The 22,401-nt window shown below is 38.0% G+C and overlaps 1 protein-coding gene across 3 annotated transcripts in view; it reads right to left on the minus strand.

Moving 5' to 3' along the window:
- Window positions 1-22,401, minus strand: part of LOC127847193 (uncharacterized) — a 227,020-nt gene that overhangs the window by 167,688 nt on the left and 36,931 nt on the right. For all 3 annotated transcript variants that reach the window (XM_052378918.1, XM_052378917.1, XM_052378916.1), the window contains exons 12-18: window positions 19,402-19,465; window positions 17,544-17,632; window positions 14,098-14,205; window positions 12,364-12,459; window positions 10,169-10,243; window positions 6,887-6,953; window positions 5,681-5,781 (exon numbers count right to left, since the gene is read on the minus strand). In XM_052378918.1, the coding sequence (XP_052234878.1) occupies window positions 5,681-5,781; window positions 6,887-6,953; window positions 10,169-10,243; window positions 12,364-12,459; window positions 14,098-14,205; window positions 17,544-17,632; window positions 19,402-19,465 (600 nt within the window). The remainder of the gene's footprint in view (window positions 1-5,680; window positions 5,782-6,886; window positions 6,954-10,168; window positions 10,244-12,363; window positions 12,460-14,097; window positions 14,206-17,543; window positions 17,633-19,401; window positions 19,466-22,401) is intronic.

Raw genomic sequence — 22,401 nt, forward strand, 5'->3', positions numbered from 1 at the left:
AAAGGAGGGAGGAGTGGAGTGAAGAGGGGTGTATAGTGTGGGGTTGTGGACATTTATTACATTATCTTCCAAAAAAGCGAAAAAAAAAAAAAAAAAAAATCGGGGGGGAAAGGGGGGGGGGTGGGGGGGCGATGGGGGGGGGGTTGGGTGCGATGGTTGGACGGTATTTCAAACATAACCGTTTTAAAAAAAAAATGGGGGGGGGTATAGTGTGAGGGTGTGGTGGTAATTTGTGAGATGATCTTAAAAAATAAAAATAAAAAAAAAATAAAAAAAAAAAATTGGGGGGGGTGGGGTGGGGGGGGGTGGGGTGGGGGTATAGTGTGAGGGTGTGGTGGTCATTTGTGAAATGATCTTAAAAAAAAAAAAAAAAAAAAAAAAAAATAGGGGGGGGGGGAGGGGGGGGGGGAGGGCACGGGGGATGGTTTGGGTGGAGTCTATTGTGGCATGTCAGGTAAGAGTAGTTTCATCAAATCTAATCATAAATAAAGAAGTTATGGCAATTTTAGCAAAATTTAATAATTTGACCTTGAGAGTCAAGGTCATTCAAAGGTAAAAGTAAAATTCAAGTTGCCAGGTACAGTAACCTCATGATAGCATGTAAGTATTTGAAGTTTGAAAGCAATAGCCTTGATACTTAAGAAGTAAAGTGGATCGAAACACAAAATTTAACCATATATTAAAAGTTACTAAGTCAAAAAAGGGCCATAATTCCGTAACAATGACAACCAGAGTTATGCAACTTGTCCTTTTACTGTACCCTTATGATAGTTTGTGAGTGTTCCAAGTATGAAAGCAATATCTATGATACTTTAGGGGTAAAGTGGACCAAAACATAAATCTTAACCAAATTTTCAATTTTCTAAGTATAAAGGGCCCATAATTCCGTCCAAATGCCAGTCAGAGTTACATAACTTTGCCTGCACGGTCCCCTTATGATCGTTCATAAATCTTACAAGTATGAAAGCAATAGCTTTGATACTGTAGGAATAAAGTGGACCTAAACACAAAACTTAATCAAATTTTCAATTTTCTAAGTATAAAAAGGGCACATAATTCTGTCAAAATGCCAGTCAGAGTTACATTACTTTGCCTGCACAGTCCCCTTATGATAGTTAGTAAGTGTTGCAAGTATGAAAGCAATAGCTTTGATGCTTAAGGAATAAAATGGACCTAAACACAAAACTTAACCAAAATTGTCAATTTTCTAAGTATAAAAAGGGCACATAATTCTGTCAAAATGCATGCCAGAGTTATCTAACTTTGCCTGCCCAGTCCCCTCATGATAGTAAGTAAGTGTACCAAGTTTGAATGCAATAGCATTGATACTTACTGAGAAAAGTGGAACTAAACGCAAAACTTAACCAAAATTTTCAATTTTTTAAGTATAAAAAGGGCACATAATTCTATCAAAATGCACGCCAGAGTTATCTAACTTTGCCTGCCCAGTCCCCTCATGATAGTAAGTAAGTGTACCAAGTTTGAATGCAATAGCATTGATACTTTCTGAGAAAAGTGGACCTAAACGCACAACTTAACCGGACGCCGACGCCAACGCCAACGCCGACGCCGACGCCGACGCCAGGGTGATGACAATAGCTCATAATTTTTTTTCAAAAAATAGATGAGCTAAAAAGTATATATTTTCCCCAAATGGGACCTCAACATTTCCAATTAAAATCTCCCCCCCCCCTCTCATTACTTTGTTCATCTCCCTTCCAGCTATATAAGTTCAAACTTACTAAATATAATACTGATAACACTTTCATTCTCAATTTTGAAGCATTTTTTAGCAAAACAACTACAACAACACTAATTTCCCAATTTTTGTCAAAACGCTGCAAATTTTCCCAATCCAGAGCTATCTGGCATCATTCTCAAAATAGTAAAAAAAGTGCTGTCCAGGAAGCCTAATATTGTATAATTATAGACCAAATACTAAGGTTATGCAGAGGTCAATTAAAGTGCTCAATTTAGTTTGGCCAGTTATGGGCTGCCAAGCTGGTCAATAAAATGCCATAGGGCCAGAAGTGGGGTTTACTATTGCCAGTGTTTTTGTTCACCATATTTGGGGGGTCCCTTTGAATTGGGAAAATTTGTAGCGGTTTTACTAAAATTGGGAAATTAGAATTGTTGCTGTTGTGCTTCAAATTGAGAATAGAAGTGTTGAGCATTATTTTTTACTAAGGTTTAACTTATATGGCTGGATGGCAGATGAACAAAATTTTGAGATATACAAAAAAAAATTCATTTGGGTAAAATATTTACTTTTTATGTGTGGCCGAATACAGGATCCGATTTATAACGAAAAAAAACATTGATTGCTTATATCGAACTGTATATTGTTATACTGTGTATCAACGCAGGCCTTTCCAGGCCACTTTTGGAAAAAATGCAATTAAGGGATTGGGAATTTCTTCATGCACAAAGTCTATTTATTTGGAAAAAACTACTTACACCTTACACTTTATAATATTTCAAATTAGTAGAACAAAATCATATAAATTATAGATTTATACTTTGTTTTATCACATGCTATACCCTGTTTCCCATGTAATACAACCATTACGTATTTGTTTATATTACACATGTGTAATACACCATTTTTAAGCCTTTGCATTGGCTTAGTTTTCGTTTATTGACCAATCGCATTTTGTTACTTTTGCTGTCATGACGTTGCAACGTCAAATGACGTCACGAAATGTAAACAACATTCGGGATTTATCATTATGTTTGCGTAAATATTTATTTAATTTGCTCATGTAAAAGCATGTGATAACAAGAGCACCGCCTTGCGGGTGCAGACCGCTCATCTATTTTATTTTTAAAGGTGAAGGGACTCTCAATTTCAATCACAAAGGAGGGAGGGTCGGAGTGAAGAGGAGTGTATAATGTGGGGGTGTGGTCATTTATTACATTATCTTACAAAAATGCGGAAAAAAAATGAAAAAAAAAAATCGGGGTGGGGGGGTTGGTGGGGGTGGGGGGGTTGGTGGGGTGGGGGGAGAGGCGATTCTTGGGTGCGATGGTTGGACGGTATTTCAAAAATTAAATATTAAAAATAAATATTTGTGTTTTTAACCATTTCCAAAAAAATACTTGCAGGGGGGGGGATGGGGTGGGGGGGGGGTATAGTGTGATGTTACTAAGAAGTTATGGCAGTTTTAGCAAAATTTAATAATTTGACCTTGAGAGTCATTCAAAGGTCAAGGTAAAATTCAACTTGCCAGGTACAGTAACCTCATGATAGCATGAAAGTATTTGAAGTTTGAAAGCAATAGCCTTGATACTTTAGAAGTTAAGTGGAACGAAACACAAAATTTAACCATATATTCAAAGTTACTAAGTCAAAAAAAAGCAATAATTCTAAAAAAAGACAACCAGAGTTATGCAACTTGTCCTTTTACTGTCCCCTTATGTTCCAAGTATGAAAGCAATATCTATGATACTTTAGGGGTACAGTGGACCAAAACACAAAACTTAACTAAATTTTCAATTTTCGAGTATAAAGGGCCCATAATTCTGTCCAAATGCCAGTCAGAGTTACATCACTTTGCCTGCACAGTCCCCTTATGATAGTTAATAAGTGTTGCAAGTATGAAAGCAATAGCTTTGATACTGTAAGAATAAAGTGGACCTAAACACAAAACTTAACCAAATTTTCAATTTTCTAAGTATAAAAAGGGCACATAATTCTGTCAAAATGCCAGTCAGAGTTACATAACTTTGCCTGCACAGTCCCCTTATGATAGTTAGTAAGTGTTGCAAGTATGAAAGCAACAGCTTTGATACTTAAGGATTAAAATGGACATAAATACAAAACTTAACCAAAATTTTCAATTTTCTAAGTATAAAAAGGGCACATAATTCTGTCAAAATGCATGCCAGAGTTATCTATCTTTGCCTGCCCAGTCCCCTTATGATAGTAAGTAAGTGTACCAAGTTTGAATGCAATAGCATTGTTACTTTCTGAGAAAAGTGTACCTAAACGCAAAACTTCACCGGACGCCGACGTCGACGCAGACACCGACGCCGACGCCAAGGTGATGACAATAGCTCATAATTTTTTTCAATGAATAGATGAGCTAAAAAAGATCTGACACTCGTCATTTCATACCATATTTTATTAAACTCGTCCAGGAAATTTGTTGGTAACTCGTTGTCATATCATACCATATTTATTTATTTTTTTTAACAAATCGAGATATAAGAATGAGAGTATATATATATATTTTTAATTGGTGGGGAAATTGGGGAAGAAAAATCACTTTTTTTTTTAACAATTTGGTATGAAAAAGGGACCTGTAAATATGCCAGGAAAAGGTCTGCAACCAGTATTTACTGAACAATTGTTCAAGTTCAGCTCTTACCAAACTAGGCCTAAGCATTGTTGAGTTATCATCCGGAAACCATTTTACTATTTCGAGTCACTGTGACCTTGACCTTTTACCTAGTGACCTGAAAATCAATAGGTGCCAGTCATGATCAATGTACCTAGGAAGTTTCATGATCCTAGGCCTAAGCGTTCTTGAGTTATCATCCGGAAACCATCTGGTGGACAGACCGACGGACCGGCGGACAGACGGACCGACATATGCAAAACAATATACCCCCTCTTCTTTGAAGGGGGGCATAATGAACATGTTTTATAACAACTAACTACCTTTTGAAAACAAAACAAAAGTACAGCTCTAATGCAAGGCATTTTCAATGTTTTAACCCATTTATGCCTAGCGTCTAGAAAAAAGGCCTTGGCAAACAGCGTAGACCCTAATAAGACGTGGCATGATGCGGCGTCTCATCAGGGTCTGCACTGTTTGCTTAAAGGAATTTCTGTAAGAAATATTCTTTATATAGAAATAAATATACTAGACATCCCTAATTTGGGAAATAAATTGTTTAGAAGATAGGAGAGTCCACTAGGCATTTTCAATGTTTTAAGGAGCATGTTGTATGTAAAGATAGTACAAAATAATAGAACCAGTGAAATAAGAGAAAGCATGTCAGAGAGGGATCTTTATGCATGGGTTGGTTGTGGTTTAGGAATGTAATCAGTGTGTGCACTGCTATCCTACCATTTTAAGGAGCTTTTTGACTGTGTGCCCCAGACCTACCATGGCAATCTGATGACAGAATGTTCCTCCTCTCCACTGGGGGTCCAGAGTTCTTACATTTGAGCCTTGCTCTGGGAAAATGGGGCTTAATGCATGTATGTAAAGTGTTGCGCAATATTAGCCTGTGCAGTCCACAGTGACGAGACTCTCAGCTGGATTGCATTTTTCACTTAAAGGAAATGTCATCTTCGCAAAAATCAAGTTTGTCCCTTATTAGCCTGTGAAGTTTGAACTTTCTGCTTTTCATGGAATTTATCATTTAAAATCAGTCTGCCTTAACAGAAAATCCAGTTTTATTGGAAATTGTCCCTAATTAGCCTTTGGGGATTGCATAGGTTAAACTGGGACAACCCTTCAAGAACATGCATTAAGCCCATTTTAAGTAATGCGGCACAGGTCTTACCACAGGGACCTGCAGTAGAATGTTGACTTACCACAGGGACCTGCAGCATAATGTTGACTTACCACAGGGACCTGTAGCAGAATGTTGACTTACCACAGGGACCTGCAGCAGAATGTTGACTTACCACAGGGACCTGCAGCAGAATGTTGACCTGCTCACTTACCACAGGGACCTGCAGCAGAATGTTGACTTGCTCATCCTCTCTGCTGGGGCTCCAGAGCTCCTTAGCCTTGCAAGGATTGGTGGTCGTGTTAAACACAATCACTGCATTGTTGGGGGAAAGTGTGAAATAAGAGTGTGAAATAAAAGAAAGTGTGAAATAAGCGTGAAATAAGGGAAAGTGCAAAATCATATACAGTTAAAAAGAAGAGAGTGTTAAATAAGAGAAAGTGTGAAATCAGAAAAAGCACTAAATAAAACTACATGTGGAAAAAAGAGAAGTTTTCAGAAAAAAATAAATGGTAAAAAATCATAAGTGTGAAATAAGAGAAAGTGTGAAATCCGATGAAATACAAAATTTCAGAAAAAGTAAAATAAGATACAGTTTGCGTTAGAAAGAACTAAATGCATTGGTTAGTTGTGGTTTTAAATATCATAACTTCATAGGTTGAACGACAAAAAGTGTGAAATTGATATAGTGGTAAAGACAACATGCTGAAAAGGGAATCATAGAAAAAAGAAAGCTTTGCATGGAATTCTCCAGTAAAAACTAAATAAATCAGAGAACAGGAAAAGCTTAGAGAAACAAGAGCTTGTCACAGTAGTGCCAAATCCCCGCCGAAAATGTGTTTGCTTGTAGGACAACATTTGTTTTAGAGAGTAGAATAATATTTGAAAAAACAAATAAAGGGAGATAATTAATTATGCTCCGGACAAATTTACTTTGAAATAAAATAAAGGGAGATAATTCAAATACTAAGGTAGATAGAGTTATGGTTCTTAGTAACTGCACTTCTCCTACTAGCCATCTGTTTATATTTCAAGTTTCAAGTAAATCCCTTTAGTATATTTAGAGTTATGCTCCGGACAAAAAATTACTTTAAAGTTATATAAAAGGGGAGATAATTCAAAAACTAAGGTAGATAGAGTTATGGTTCTTGGTCACTGCACTTCTCCTAGTTGCCATCCGTTTATATTCTAAGTTTAAAGTAAATCCATTGCATAGATTTGAAGTTATGCTCCGGACAAAGTTTCGGCCGGACGGACGGAGGACAAGATGGACAGAACCAATTACTATATCCCCTCCGAAAAAAAATTTGACGGGAATAAAAATAAAGAAACAGCAAAAGCTAAAGAGAAAGAAGTGACAACTGAAAAAGTGTAAAAAGGCAACATGAAAACGTATATCTGAGTCATCTAAGAACTTTACCTGATCCATCGGTAAGCACTGTTAGAAGTCTGCCTTGATGAATGTCATATGAGAAGGAAGTCAACACCTGTGAAGGAAAATATCAACATCAAATAGAAATGAGCTGCACTCTGGGAAAATGGGGCTTAATGCATGTGTGTAAAGTGTCTGCCCAGATAAGCTTGTGAAATGGGGCTTAGTGCATGTGTGTAAAGTGTCTGCCCAGATTAGCTTGTGAAATGGGGCTTAGTGCATGTGTGTAAAGTGTCTGCCCAGATTAGCTTGTGAAATGGGGCTTAATGCATGTGTGTAAAGGGTCTGCCTAGATTAGCTTGTGAAATGGGGCTTAGTGCATGTGTGTAAAGTGTCTGTCCAGATTAGCTTGTGAAATGGGGCTTAGTGCATGTGTGTTAAGTGTCTGCCCAGATTAGCTTGTGAAATGGGGCTTAATGCATGTGTGTAAAGTGTCTGCCCAGATTAGCTTGTGAAATGGGGCTTAGTGCATGTGTGTAAAGTGTCTGCCCAGATTAGCTTGTGAAATGGGGCTTAATGCATGTGTGTAAAGTGTCTGCCCAGATTAGCTTGTGAAATGGGGCTTAGTGCATGTGTATTAAGTGTCTGCCCAGATTAGCTTGTGAAATGGGGCTTAATGCATGTGTGTAAAGTGTCTGCCCAGATTAGCTTGTGAAATGGGGCTTAATGCATGTGTAAAGTGTCTGCCCAGATTAGCTTGTGAAATGGGGCTTAATGCATGTGTAAAGTGTCTGCCCAGATTAGCTTGTGAAATGGGGCTTAATGCATGTGTAAAGTGTCTGCCCAGATTAGCTTGTGAAATGGGGCTTAGTGCATGTGTGTAAAGTGTCTGCCCAGATTAGCTTGTGAAATGGGGCTTAGTGCATGTGTGTAAAGTGTCTGCCCAGATTAGCTTGTGAAATGGGGCTTAATGCATGTGTGTTAAGTGTCTGCCCAGATTAGCTTGTGAAATGGGGCTTAGTGCATGTGTGTAAAGTGTCTGCCCAGATTAGCTTGTGAAATGGGGCTTAGTGCATGTGTGTAAAGTGTCTGCCCAGATTAGCTTGTGAAATGGGGCTTAGTGCATGTGTGTAAAGTGTCTGCCCAGATTAGCTTGTGAAATGGGGCTTAGTGCATGTGTGTAAAGTGTCTGCCCAGATTAGCTTGTGCACAGGCTAATTAGGGAAGACACTTTTCTTATTCATGGAATTGTTTGTTTAAAGAATTCTCTTGTAATTTTAAGAAAATCCACTCTAGACAGAAGTGTAGTCCCTGATTAGCCTGTGTGGACTGCACGACCTAATCTTTGACAACACTTTACTAACAATTTATGCACATGCATCAAGCTCCGTTTTCTCACAAAAAGGCCTATATCAACATCTAATTGAAAAGTAGTTTTTTTATAATTGTATATTGCATAGAATATATAATTTTATTTTATTACTCATTAACAATTTTTTTAAAGTAGTCCTGACACAAAGCAGAGTGGAGTGAAATATCTTCGCTGTGATGAGTGAGCAAAATTTAGTTATTTATATAAATTGCAAAATGTTTAATAAAATCATGCAGTGCTCCAGCTAGAATTTGAAAAGGGCAGGGTGGCTTTTTTGTCAAAAGGGCACTTTCGACGCGCAGTATTTTGTGAAAAGGGCACGTTCGAGCGCGCGGGTGTTTCTGGAATGCTTTCTATTGCATGTTAATTTATATGTTATAAATAATTGTATTATTCCCATTTTTTTTTTTGAGGGGGGGGGGGGAGGCAGGGCGGAGATTCGGGGGCGCAGGGCGGAGGTTCGGGAGGGCAGGGCGCGGCGCCCTTCGATTTAGGCCTAGCTGGAGCACTGTCATGTGAGAATAAAAATAATATTCAGATTATCATTATTCATCAGTCAATAAACAGTTCTTTGTAGCTTTGATGCATGGCTTTTAATTAACTTGCATAAAAATCCTTGTATTTAAATACCTTCGCTCAAGACTCAAAATTGTTGCCTATCAACCAATAAACAACAATAAATTAGCGCAGTATGGGAAAAATGGTCTTATAACATATGCACCCAGCATAGCTCCAGACCAGCCTGCACATTCAGGCAGTCTGGTAAGGAGCTACCTGTCCGCAAATGAGACCAAGAAACCTTGCATGACTTTAAAGAGGACAAGGTAGCTCCAAACAAGACTCTGGGATTGCGCAAGCTGGTCTGGCGCAACGCTAGTGTTTTATAGTGTTTTATATAATACAAGGGAGCTGGTCTGGCGCAACGCTAGTGTTTTATATAATGGGTATACAGCCCCATTCCCCAAGACTCTGGGATTGCGCAAGCTGGTCTGGCGCAACGCTAGTGGTTTATAGTGTTTTATATCATACAAGGGAGCTGGTCTGGCGCAACGCTAGTGTTTTATTTAATGGGTATACGGCCCCATTCCCCAAGACTCTGGGATTGCGCAAGCTGGTCTGTCGCAACGCTAGTGTTTTATATAATGGGTATACGGCCCCATTCCCCAAGACTCTGGGATTGCGCAAGCTGGTCTGGCACAACGCTAGTGGTTTATAGTGTTTTATATAATACAAGGGAGCTGGTCTGGCGCAACCCTAGTGTTTTATATAATGGGTATACGGCCCCATTCCCCAAGACTCTGGGATTGCGCAAGCTGGTCTGGCGCAACGCTAGTGTTTTATATAATGGGTATACGGCCCCATTCCCCAAGACTCTGGGATTGCGCAAGCTGGTCTGGAGCTACGCTAGTGTTTTATAAAATGGGTATACGGCCCCATTCCCCAAGACTCTGGGATTGCGCAAGCTGGTCTGGCGCAACGCTAGTGTTTTATATAATGGGTATACCGCCCCATTCCCCAAGACTCTGGGATTGCGCAAGCTGGTCTGGCGCAACGCTAGTGTTTTATATAATGGGTATACGGCCCCATTCCCAATGGAAAAAAGTATTTTTTTTCCTGATTGGGACCTAAAAATTTCCAATGGAAAGTTTCCAAAAATTTCTTCCCTTTTTCTAAAGATCTATGTAATTATTTAGTTTATCTCCTATCCATCTCTATAACATTTACCTTAGTAAAATGTAGTATTAAAAGAATTATTTTATTCTCAATTTTGAATCATTTGTTAGAAAAACCGAAATACTTATTTCCCAATTTTAATTAAAACGCCGCAATTTTTTCCAATCCACACGGACCGGGCCCCATCGCAAAACAATGGTGAAAAAACTTAACGCTGGTGGCATATGGTATAAGAAAAATTCACATGTTGCAGCTAAAAATGAATATATAATTCCAAAGTATACCTGGAATGAAGCCATGGGGTATATGATGGTCAGCGTGAGGCCGGTCACTGGTGAAAACAATCGGACACTGCCGTCCTGAAACATAGTTTGTATTAATGAGCCTTGTTCTGGAAAACCAGGGCTTAGTGCTTTATCATCATCATCATCATCATCATCATCATCATCATCATCATCATCATCATCATCATCATCATCATCTCAAAATCATCATCATCATCATCATCATCATCATCATCATCATCATCATCATCATCTCACAATCATCATCACCATCATCATCATCATCATCATCATCATCATCATCATCATCATCATCATCATCATCATCACACAATCATCATCATCAGCATCACTATCATCATCATCATCACCATCATCATCATCATCTCACAATCACCATTATCATCATCAACATCACCATTATCATCATCATCATCAACATCATCATCATCCTCATCATAAAATCAAACTAGATTTTTTATAAAAAGAAACTCAATTTCAAAGAATAATTTCTTGAAAGCAGAAAGAGTCATCCCTGATTAGCCTGTGCAGACTGCAGAGGCTTATTTTAGATGACACTTTACGCATAACAATTAAGCCTCATGGTTTTTTCCAAAATGATGCTAATTTGAACTCTGAGCAACCGTAAAACGCTGTGTATAACGTGCACTTTTTTACCCCAAAATTTAATTTTTAAAATTTGATGCGCATTATACACCACTACAGCCATGCCAAGAGATTTTTTCCTTGTCAGTTACCGAGTTACGGTAACTCACACCGTTCTGCTCCCCGTTATTTTTTTCCAGATTTTTTTGCTTCAAAAAGTAGATGTGCGTTAAACATAAATGCGCATTATAAACAGCGTGTTACGGTAGTAAAAATTTCTAAATCTAAGCACAAAGATTAGAGAAAATTTGAACTGTCTATTGTTATTGCAGAATTATTCAGGCTAGCAGATAACTTTTGTAAGACAGACAATGCTCTAACCTAAGTGGATCCTAGAATTCTGTGTTGACGGCCTTTGTTAGACAGACAATGCTCTAACCTCAGTGGATCCTAGAATTCTGTGTTGACGGCCTTTGTTAGACAGACAATGCTCTAACCTCAGTGGATCCTAGAATTCTGTTTTGATGGCCTTTGTTAGACAGACAATTCTCATACCTCACTGAATTCTAGATTTCTGTTTTGACAGCCTTTGTTAGACAGGCAATTCTCTTACCTCAGTGAATCCTAGATTTCTGTTTTGACAGCCTTTGTTAGACAGGCAATTCTATTACCTAAGTGGATCCTAGAATTCTGTTTTGATGACCTTTGTTAGACAGACAATGCTCTAACCTCAGTGGATCCTAGAATTCTGTTTTGATGGCCTTTGTTAGACAGACAATGCTCTAACCTCAGTGGATCCTAGAATTCTGTTTTGATGGCCTTTGTTAGACAGACAATGCTCTAACCTCAGTGGATCCTAGAATTATGTTTTGATGGCCTTTGTTAGACAGACAATGCTCTAACCTCAGTGGATCCTAGAATTCTGTTTTGATGGCCTTTGTTAGACAGACAATTCTCATACCTCACTGAATTCTAGATTTCTGTTTTGACAGCCTTTGTTAGACAGGCAATTCTCTTACCTCAGTGAATCCTAGATTTCTGTTTTGACAGCCTGTGTTAGACAGACAATTCTCTTCCCTCAGCGAATCCTAGAATTCTGTTTTGATGACCTTTGTTAGACAGACAATTCTATTACCTAAGTGGATCCTAGAATTATGTTTTGACTACCTTTGTTAGACAGACAATTTTCTTACCTTAGTGGATCCTAGAATTCTATTTTGACAACCTTTGTTAGACAGACAATTCTCTTACCTCATTGGATCCTAGAATTCTGTTTTGACGATTCGTTAGACAGACAATTCTCTTACCTCAGTGGATCCTAGAATTATGTTTTGATGGCCTTTGTTAGACAGACAATTCTCTTAGCTCAGTGGATCCTAGAATTATGTTTTGACAGCCTTTGTTAGACAATTCTCTTAGCTCAGTGGATCCTAGAATTATGTTTTGACAGCCTTTGTTAGACAATTCTCTTACCACAGTGGATCCTAGAATTCTGTTTTGAAGGCCTTTGTTAGACAGACAATACTCTCACCCAAGTGGATCCTAGAATTTTGTTTTGACGGCCTTTGTTAGACAGACAATTCTCTTACCTCAGTGGATCCTAGAATTCTGTTTTGACGACCTTTGGCTCGGCAGTTCATCAGCCGTTTGGTCTCAGACTCAACAGGTGAGAAGAATTGGTAGAACTGCGAAAAAAAATTATGCGCCATTACAAGAGTTCAGGATAAGACGTGTACACGCATCATGGAAAAGTTTAGTAATCAGGGAGCAAAATAACACAAATCAATGTTTTTTCGTTGAAAATCAGGTCTGGTATATGGCCCTATTTCCTATGGAAAAAAGTAAATAATACAAAAACTGCGAGTTTTTCCAATTCAAAGGGACCCGGCCCCATTCCCAGAATGGTGAAAAAAATCACTGCAAATGAAACAGACTTGCACTGAAAATACATTTTTGTTCATGATTAATCATAATTGGAAACTGATAACATTATAAACCGTTACAAACCGGAAAAAAATTGAATAATTTGGAATGCTTCTGATGTCTTTGTTGTATTTTGTGACAATATGTGGATTGCAAAATATCAAAGGCATGTTGTATTGAACAGCTTAAATTGCTGAGTGGTTTATGCAATACTTTTTTTATCCAAAGGACAGGGGGGGTAGAAAAAAATCATTCTGAAATCCTGCTCTTGTATCATACTTGAGCTCTTAAGTACTGATGTTTACATTAATCAATTTTAACCATTAAATGAACATCAAAAAATGCAATATACTATGAACAAGTTCCTATATTCATATAAAACCATACATGACAGAATTTTTCAGGTCCAAATCTGGACTTTCCATAAAAAATTGTCTGGAAATTTTACCAAAAAGCGGGACACCTAAAACGATCAATCATTCCACATTTTCTTTTGTCAGTAGTCAGTATATTACTTACAAAAACTCTTAATTTCTGCCCGATATTGATGAAAAATGTGTGTTCAGAAGTTCGTGAACACAGTCGTTCTCCATTTTCCGCAAGTAAACACACTCCATAAACTGAAATGTGGGGTATCCCCTTATGCCTCAATTGACATCCAATCTGTACATGGATATCGCCTTGAACATATGTAAATCGTGTGACATGATGTGAGCGCATTGAGCACTATACTTATTCAACCAATCGTAAATTAACTCTTAATTTAGATTGATGCAATATGTACAAACTATTTTCTGAAAATCATTCGAAAACGAGAGGTAATTTGTGAGAAACATCATGTGTATTGGTCAGCATTCAATTTGTTTGATGTACAAAATCGATGTTTTAACAGGTTTTATAGCCTTAGGTTGTATAATACACAGGATAATAGTATCGTTGGACTTGATTGGGCCATAAAATACAAACGCAGGTGGCGTTTATTTCTGTACGATGCATCTTTCGATAGCAATTAGTGACCCCTATAAAAAAAACACCATGGTGTGAATGCTGATTAAATCAATAAGTTGCCGATAAATCGCTGAAAGGTGTCAAAAACAACACTGGTGCACTCGAGTAGTAGAAGTGGGTTGTTAATTGGGGGCAATAAAGGGATTAGCGATGGTAAGTTTTAGCCAAAAAGAGCTTGAAAAGTGAATTTTATTGTGAACGAATGTCTGGCATGTATGAATTAAAACCTAATTTTGTAATGCCAAAATGGCGGAAATTAAAGTTGTCTTGTAAAGAAACTCGGCACCTATTGCGCAACAGGGGGATATACAACTGCAAGTAATACATGGTAAAGTATGGTACTCTAGAAAAAGAAAGTAATATCTAACTGCCAATGTTAACAACCACGATACCTGATTAAGACTGTAGACCAGTATATCCTTCTTGGTTTGGATATAGAACTCTGCGATAGACAGCAGTCCCATTTTGTAGATCTTCTCCCCTACATCAAGCCTCGTGAACTGCAACACATACAATAACTTTATGAGTAGATATTCAGTAAACCTCATACTTGTCGCGCTAAGCAAGGGTCTTATGCGATATGAGGACAGCGCAGCTCCACTCCAGCCCCACATTTGCTTAAGCCTGGTCAGTAACTACCATGTCCGCAACACACAACAATTATATGAGTAGATATTCAGCAAACCATCTCTGTGAGCAACGCTAAGCAAAAATGGGTCTTATGCGATATGAGGACAGTGTAGCTCCACTCCAGCACCACATTTGCTAAGCCTGGTCAGTAGCTACCATGTCCGCTATAAAGTCATGATTCATTGGTCTCATTAGAAGACAGTGCAGCTCATTTGCTTAGCCTGGTCAGTAGCTACCATGTCCGCTATAAAGTCATGATTCATTGGTCTCATTAGGGGACAGAGTAGCTCCTGATCAGCCTGCGCAAAAGCACAGGCTGGTCTGCCATTACTCTGGCAGCAAATGGCACAAGACAAAAAACTTGCAAACCCTCAAGAAGTCACAGGTTTGTTAAATGAAATTTGCTCTCTTAACATGCTTCAATAAAATCTTCGAAAATTGTTCCTTGTTTGTTGGAAAAAAAACATTCTTAAGTTTTTGACCCGGTATTACCCATATTCGAACTTGACCTATACATCATCTAGATACAACATCTGACCAAGTTTGGTGAAGATCGGACAAAAACAACTTGAAATAGAGAGTGGACACTTAACACCGACCGACAGACCGACCCACAGACAAGTTCACTCCTATATACCCCCCTAAACTTTGTTTGTATAATAACTCACTTAGATGGACCACTAATCTTTTAAAAGAAAGCAATCTTAAACATACTCCCAATCTGCAAAGTGTCAAGCAGCAAGATTTGAACAGTGCCACAAAGTGTCAAGCAGCGAGATTTGAACAGTGCCACAAAGTGTCAAGCAGCAAGATTTGAACAGTGCCACAAAGTGTCAAGCAGCAAGATTTGAACAGTGCCACAAAGTGTCAAGCAGCAAGATTTGAACAGTGCCACAAAGTGTCAAGCAGCAAGATTTGAACAGTGCCACAAAGTGTCAAGCAGCAAAAATTCGAACAGTGCCACAAAGTGTCAAGCAGCAAGATTCGAACAGTGCCATCATAGGAGCAACAACTACTGGCAAAGTGTCAAGCAGCAAGATTCGAACAGTGCCATCATAAGAGCAACAACTACTGGCAAAGTGTCAAGCAGCAAGATTCGAACAGAGCCATCATAGGAGCAATGTCAAGCAGCAAGATTCCAACAGTGCCATAAATTATCCCAATCTGCAAAGTGTCGAGCAGCAAGATTCGAAACGTGCCAAAGTGTCAAGCAGCAAGATACGAAACGTGCCAAAGTGTCAAGCAGCAAGATTCGAAACGTGCCAGCATAGGAGCAACAACTCCTGATTTTTTCATATTCCAATTTTTTCACTCACAAAAAAAACTCATTTTTAAGGAACAACTTTTTTCTCTTTGAAAACAACAAATTAACAAGAGTTCCGCGGTCGGAGATGACCGCATTGAAGCCGGATTTTTGATTTAAATGACAGGAAAGTACCTTTCGTGTTTTTGTCAATGCAATACTTAAATTACTGAAATATTGTTCAAAGGTCAAAATGAAATGTAAGTACTTTTCAAGGCATGAGCAAACCTTGTGTTATGTTTTGAATGCATGCATATACATGAACAACAATAACATTTAAGGTCACAAATATGACCTTGAAATGACCAGTGGTCATCTAAGTGTGCTTGCAAACCTTTACGTCAAGTTTGAGATTCTAGGTCCAAGCATACCAAAGTTACAACAATTTTAACATTTTAACATTTAAGTTCACAGTGACCTTGACCTTCAAATGAATGACATTGAAATGAATGACCTTGAAATGACCAGTGGTCATCTAAGTGTGCTTGCAAACCTTTACGTCAAGTTTGAGATTCTAGGTCCAAGCATACCAAAGTTATAACAATTTTAACATTTTAACATTGAAGGTCACAGTGACCTTGACCTTCAAATGAATGACATTGAAATGAGCAGTGGTGATCTTCTAGTACTGGCCAACCTTTATGTCAAGTTTGAAGACTCTAGGTACAAGCATACCAAAGTTATAACATGGAATAAGAACTTTAACATTTTTACCTACCAAAGTTATAAGAACTTTAACATTTTTACATTCAAGGTCACAGTGACCTTGACCTTAGAATGAATGACCTTGAAATGACCAGTGGTCATCTAAGTGTGCTTGCAAACCTTCATGTCAAGTTTGAAGACTCTATGTCCAAGCATACCAAAGTTATAACAATTTTAACATTTTAACATTTAAGGTCACAGTGACCTTGACCTTCAAATGAATGACATTGAAATGACCAGTGGTCATCTTCTAGTACTGGCCAATCTTTATTTCAAGTTTGAAGACTCTAGGTACAAGCATACCAAAGTTATAACATGAAATAAGAACTTTAACATTTTTACATTCAAGGTCACAGTGACCTTGACCTTCAAATGAATGACCTTGAAATGTCCAGTGGTTACTTACTAGTTCTGGCCAACCTTCATGTCAAGTTTCAAGACTCTAGGTCCAAGCATACCAAAGTTATAACAACTTTAACATTTTTACATTCAAGGTCACAGTGACCTTGACCTTCAAATGAATGACCTTGAAATGTCCAGTGGTTACTTACTAGTTCTGGCCAACCTTCATGTCAAGTTTCAAGACTCTAGGTCCAAGCATACCAAAGTTATAACAACTTTAACATTTTTATATTGAAGGTCACAGTGACCTTCACCTTCAAATGAATGACCTTGAAATGACCAGTGGTCATCTGTTAATCCTGGCCAACCTTCATGTCAAGTTTGAAGACTCTAGGTCCAAGCATACCAAAGTTATACCATGAAATAAGAACTTTAACATTTTTACATTCAAGGTCACAGTGACCTTGACCTTCAAATGAATGACCTTGAAATGACCAGTGGTTACTAACTAGTTATGGCCAACCTTCATGTCAAGTTTCAAGACTCTAGGTCCAAGCATACCAAAGTTATAAGAACTTTAACATTTTTTATATTGAAGGTCACAGTGACCTTGACCTTCAAATGAATGACCTTGAAATGACCAGTGGTCATCTGTTAATCCTGGCCAACCTTCATGTCAAGTTTGAAGACTCTAGGTCCAAGCATACCAAAGTTATACCATGAAATAAGAACTTTAACATTTTCGAGCACGCCGCCACCCCGCCCGCCCGCCCGCCCCCCCCGCCCGCCCGACAACATCAATCTATAAGCCGAGATTTTTTCGAAAAAAATCCGGCTAAAAATTAAAACAATACTCACAATCTGTAAAGTGTCCAGCCGCCAGATTCTCACAGTGCCATCATGGGAGGAAGAGAACAACAGGGGATCGTTCATGTGGGCCTCAAGACCTGAGTAACAAGGAGTAAAGAACTGGGCTTAACTTATGTGCATAGAGTGTTGTCCCAGATTAGCCTGCTCAATCTGCACAGGCTAATCTTGGACAACAGCTCTGAGTAACAATGATTTGAGAACTGGGCTTAACTTATATGCGTAGAGTGTTGTCCCAGATTAGCCTGCTCAGTCTGCACAGGCATATCTTGGACAACAGTTCTGAGTTACAATGAGTAAAGAACTGGGCTTAACTTATGTGCATAGAGTGTTGTCCCAGATTAGCCTGCTCGGTCTGCACAGGCTTATCTTGGACAACAGTTCTGAGTAACAACGAGTAAAGAACTGGGCTTAACTTATGTGCGTAGAGTGTTGTCCCAGATTAGCCTGCTCGGTCTGCACAGGCTTATCTTGGACAACAGTTCTGAGTAACAACGAGTAAAGAACTGGGCTTAACTTATGTGCATAGAGTGTTGTCCCAGATTAGCCTGCTCAATCTGCACAGGCTAATCTTGGACAACAGTTCTGAGTAACAACGAGTAAAGAACTGGGCTTAACTTATGTGCATAGAGTGTTGTCCCTGATTAGCCTGCTCAGTCTGCACAGGCATATCTTGGACAACAGTTCTGAGTAACAACGATTTGAGAACTGGGCTTAACTTATGTGCGTAGAGTGTTGTCCCAGATTAGCCTGCTCAGTCTGCACAGGCTTATCTTGGACAACAGTTCTGAGTAACAACGAGTAAAGAACTGGGCTTAACTTATGTGCGTAGAGTGTTGTCCCTGATTAGCCTGCTCAGTCTGCACAGGCATATCTTGGACAACAGTTCTGAGTAACAACGAGTAAAGAACTGGGCTTAACTTATGTGCATAGAGTGTTGTCCCAGATTAGCCTGTTCAGTCTGCACAGGCATATCTTGGACAACAGCTTCGGCTTATACTGGCTATTCATTTAAAACCTAACATTCAATAAAAGCAGAAAGTGTCATCCCTGCAGTCTGCATCTCTTTGTGCACCAGGGCCCTCAATCCATTTAAGGGGAAGCAGGTCGCTACCCAAAGCAGGGGGAATTTTTGCGGCGTTTCCTTTTTTGGGGGGATTTTTTACTTACTCTCAAATTATTACATTTGTACATGTTTGCATTATATTCATTGCTTTTTTTCATAATTTAGTATGTTTGACAAGATTGACTTAAAATAGAATTGAGATATAATAATTATGAGACACATCTATTTAAAAAAGAAAAAAATATAAAAATGTTTTAGGGGGAATTTTTCACCCCAAAAGGGGAAAAAAGTATACTTTTCAGGTGGGTGAATGCGGCCGTATTTCTTCGGCCGTGAATTTGACAGATTGAGGGTCCTGTGCACATGCATAAAACTCTGTTTTCCCAGAATGGGGCTCTAATGAAAAGATTTGATAAAAAATACAAGATTCAATCTCAGTTGTTTTTCTTCTTTAGTGCAGGCACAATTCCACAAGAGAATTCTCTTTAAAATTATGCAAATTTTCCCAAATTAAAAGTTAAACATGGAGAATATCTGCTGCGTATCAGTTTCTGACACCTACTATCATTACATTAACCATTTTAGCGCTGGAACTGAATTTAAAAGGTCTTTGCAAACAGTTTGGATCAAGATCAGAAGCCACGTTTTGTTTTGAATCATGATCCAAACTGATTGCTATTCTGATAGTGGTCTTTGAAAAAAAGTGAAGAAAATGATGATTTTAGAAATTCAGCAGATGCCAATTTAGCAGACGACAAATATCCCAGCATGCAAAGGGCTAACCTGTGACAGGTCCATGATGGGCAATGAAGGAATTCATCAGATTGAACACCGACCCGTTGAACAACTGTAACAAAGAACAATCTTTTTTTTTTCGCCTTTATATTGCAAAGCCTGTGCCTTTTTGATTGGGAAACTAGGGAAAATAAATCATTATTAGTTTGACTATAACTAACAGTATTCAAATGAAGAGTATTTTTAACTCTTGTGTAGTGAAGCCATTTTGTGTTCGCTTTATATTTTACAGCCTGTGCCTTTTTGGTTGGGTTAAAAAAGCGTGATGACCATGAAATTGGGAAAAAATATACATTATTAATATTATTATAAATGAGAGATTGCCAAGCAATAAAATTGGTCCCCTACCGGTGAAACTCCATCATTGTCAGTAAAAAAATAATATTTATAAAATTGATATTTGTTGCCATAGTAACCAGAATTTTTGACATAGGCACAAAATGAAATGACGTGCATAATCTCCATATAGCCATCTATCCATGTTTCAGGCACAAAATGAAATGACGTGCATAATCTCCATATAGCCATCTATCCATGTTTCAAGTTTCATGAAAAAATATTAAGAACTTTTAAAGTTACCGCAGGATCCAGAAAAGTGTGACAGACTGACTGACAGACAGACTGACAGACAGACTGTAATTTGGGGCAAAAAATGACTGTGTAAAGTACAAAATATCCAATGTGTTGGGACTATTTTGTGTAATGATGCCTAGTATTTGAAATTATTCAAATATTTTGTTGAGCAGAATTTAGTGAAACTTCACAGGGATGTTCCTTGCATGGTCTTGTATGGATATTGTCCAAATAGTTCTTGTTTGTTGATTAATTAGGTCAAAGGGCCCAGAAAAGGGATTTTAAAAATGAAAAGTTAAAGAATCTGCATACTTCTTGTTTGTTGATTAATTAGGTCAAAGGGTGCAAAGAGGGGTTTTAAAAATGAAAAGTTTAAGTTTGTTGATTAATTTTAAAATTCAACGAGACTTACCTTGGTAAAGTCGATGTTTGAATGTAATTCTATGAGTCATAGACTCACTGGAGGGATTAAATGAGATTGTGCGGCGCATGCGCAGATCAGGCTTTAAAGAAATTTTGTCATTATAATCCATAAGTAAGTCGTGGTGCTATAAATCTAACGACTTAGTGTACAACTTGCTGTTCTAAAAACCTTTACCAAATATGTGTGGGGAGGGAGGGGGGCATCTAATCCCTCCAGTGAGTCTATGACTCATAGAATTACATTCAAACATTGACTTGACCAAGGTAAGTCTCGTTTAATTTTTAAATTATATTTCGTCATATCACTGTCAGTCATAAATAAGATTTCAAAGCTGATATGACAAAATTAACCATGTAATACAGTACTTACATGTACTCTAATGATGTTACTGTAAAACTGCATTTTCAAACATTGAATTGTCTTCAATGTTTAACAAATAGTACTTCTTGAATGTAGAATCTGCTGTTCAACCAGCACACTTCGTTATAGCACTTATTGGCACATTGTTGTCTCTAGCTTTTGATGTTGATGCACTCCTGACACTGTGAGCACCAAAAACTGTTACATCAATCCCCGACTTAATCATAACTGTCCGTATCCAACGTGATACTGTGTCTCTAGAAACAGGCCCATGCGGCCTAATATAGCTGATTAACAGTTTCTTATTTGTGGATGGTCGGACTTTCTTAGTTCGACTCAAATACTCTTTCATAACAGTGTACAGTCCAACCCCTACTTCCGGTCACCCCTCATCGCTCTCTGTGCCGCGACCGTCGATAAACACTATATAATGCACCCCTATTAAGCAGTAACCCCGTTTCTCCGGCCAGCGGCCAGCAATTTTGCATCCCAAATGTTAAATTTCCCCCATATGAGTGGTCTCGCGCGAGTAAGTCAGTCATGTACATTACCAAAATTACACCGACGCAACGGCAATACAATCGATACTTACTTCCAGTCTGCGGTTTAGGCACTGTAGTACTGAAGCGTGATGTGTGATAAACATTTTGACAGCCAGTTTGCAAATTGCAATTAATTAGCGGCGGATTATCGGGTTATCAGGTTAAAAGCAATATGCGACCGTTTGATTTTTGTTTCCGCATGTGTGAATATCACCTATTATTACTGGAAAAGAAATTTCTTAATTTATAATTTATTATTAGAAGTTGTTAATTATACTATTTCAAGCACACATTATGACAATTATCGGCCAATTAAAAGTTAAAAAGAACAACGAAACATTTAGCTGAAATCAACTGATCTACATGTTCTATGTGCTACAAAGTTTTTATCCAAAAATCAATACACGCACGCTTTTCACGTGACATGGTACAATGGTGCATAATTTTCGCGCGCTTTTGTCGGGACAAAGGAAATACATGAGGACTTTTTTGATGCTAGAATTTGTAAACATCTCGTTAACATAAAATAATTGGGATTGTGTTTCGGATTAAAAATTATTACGGTATTCTCATTTGGGAATTTAACAAAACATTTATATTTGTTTTATATTTAAATGATTTCAATCTATTAATTTTGATAAAACCCTTTATGCGGCGAAAAAAAGTTTTTATCATTTATGCATGAAAATCACGATTTCCAGGAGGATTACACCCGGTTGCTATTATCAGTCTCTTAAGTAAATGGCCACGATTTTATCGTGGAGATCACTGTCGGGACCAATTCGTGCGGTAGGTATAACAAAGCCATAATTCTGCAATAAACCAATTAAATTATCGATTGATAGTGACACGGGAGTTATTCACGCATAACTGATTCACAACTGTTTCCATCTTAAGTGCATTGGGGCCATAAAACGCACATTGTGTAAACAATGAATCATGAGAATGATTCTTTTTCATTGACTTGATTCTGATGATGAGGATGATATTGATGATAGTAAGAAAGATGAATATTATTTTTTTGAATGAAAATTTTATTTTATAGCTGATTTTAGAAAGGAAGAAATAAAATTATTTCAAGTCTATACA

The sequence above is a fragment of the Dreissena polymorpha genome, chromosome 10, assembly GCF_020536995.1.
Source record: "Dreissena polymorpha isolate Duluth1 chromosome 10, UMN_Dpol_1.0, whole genome shotgun sequence".
Classification (NCBI taxonomy): Eukaryota; Metazoa; Mollusca; class Bivalvia; order Myida; family Dreissenidae; genus Dreissena; species Dreissena polymorpha.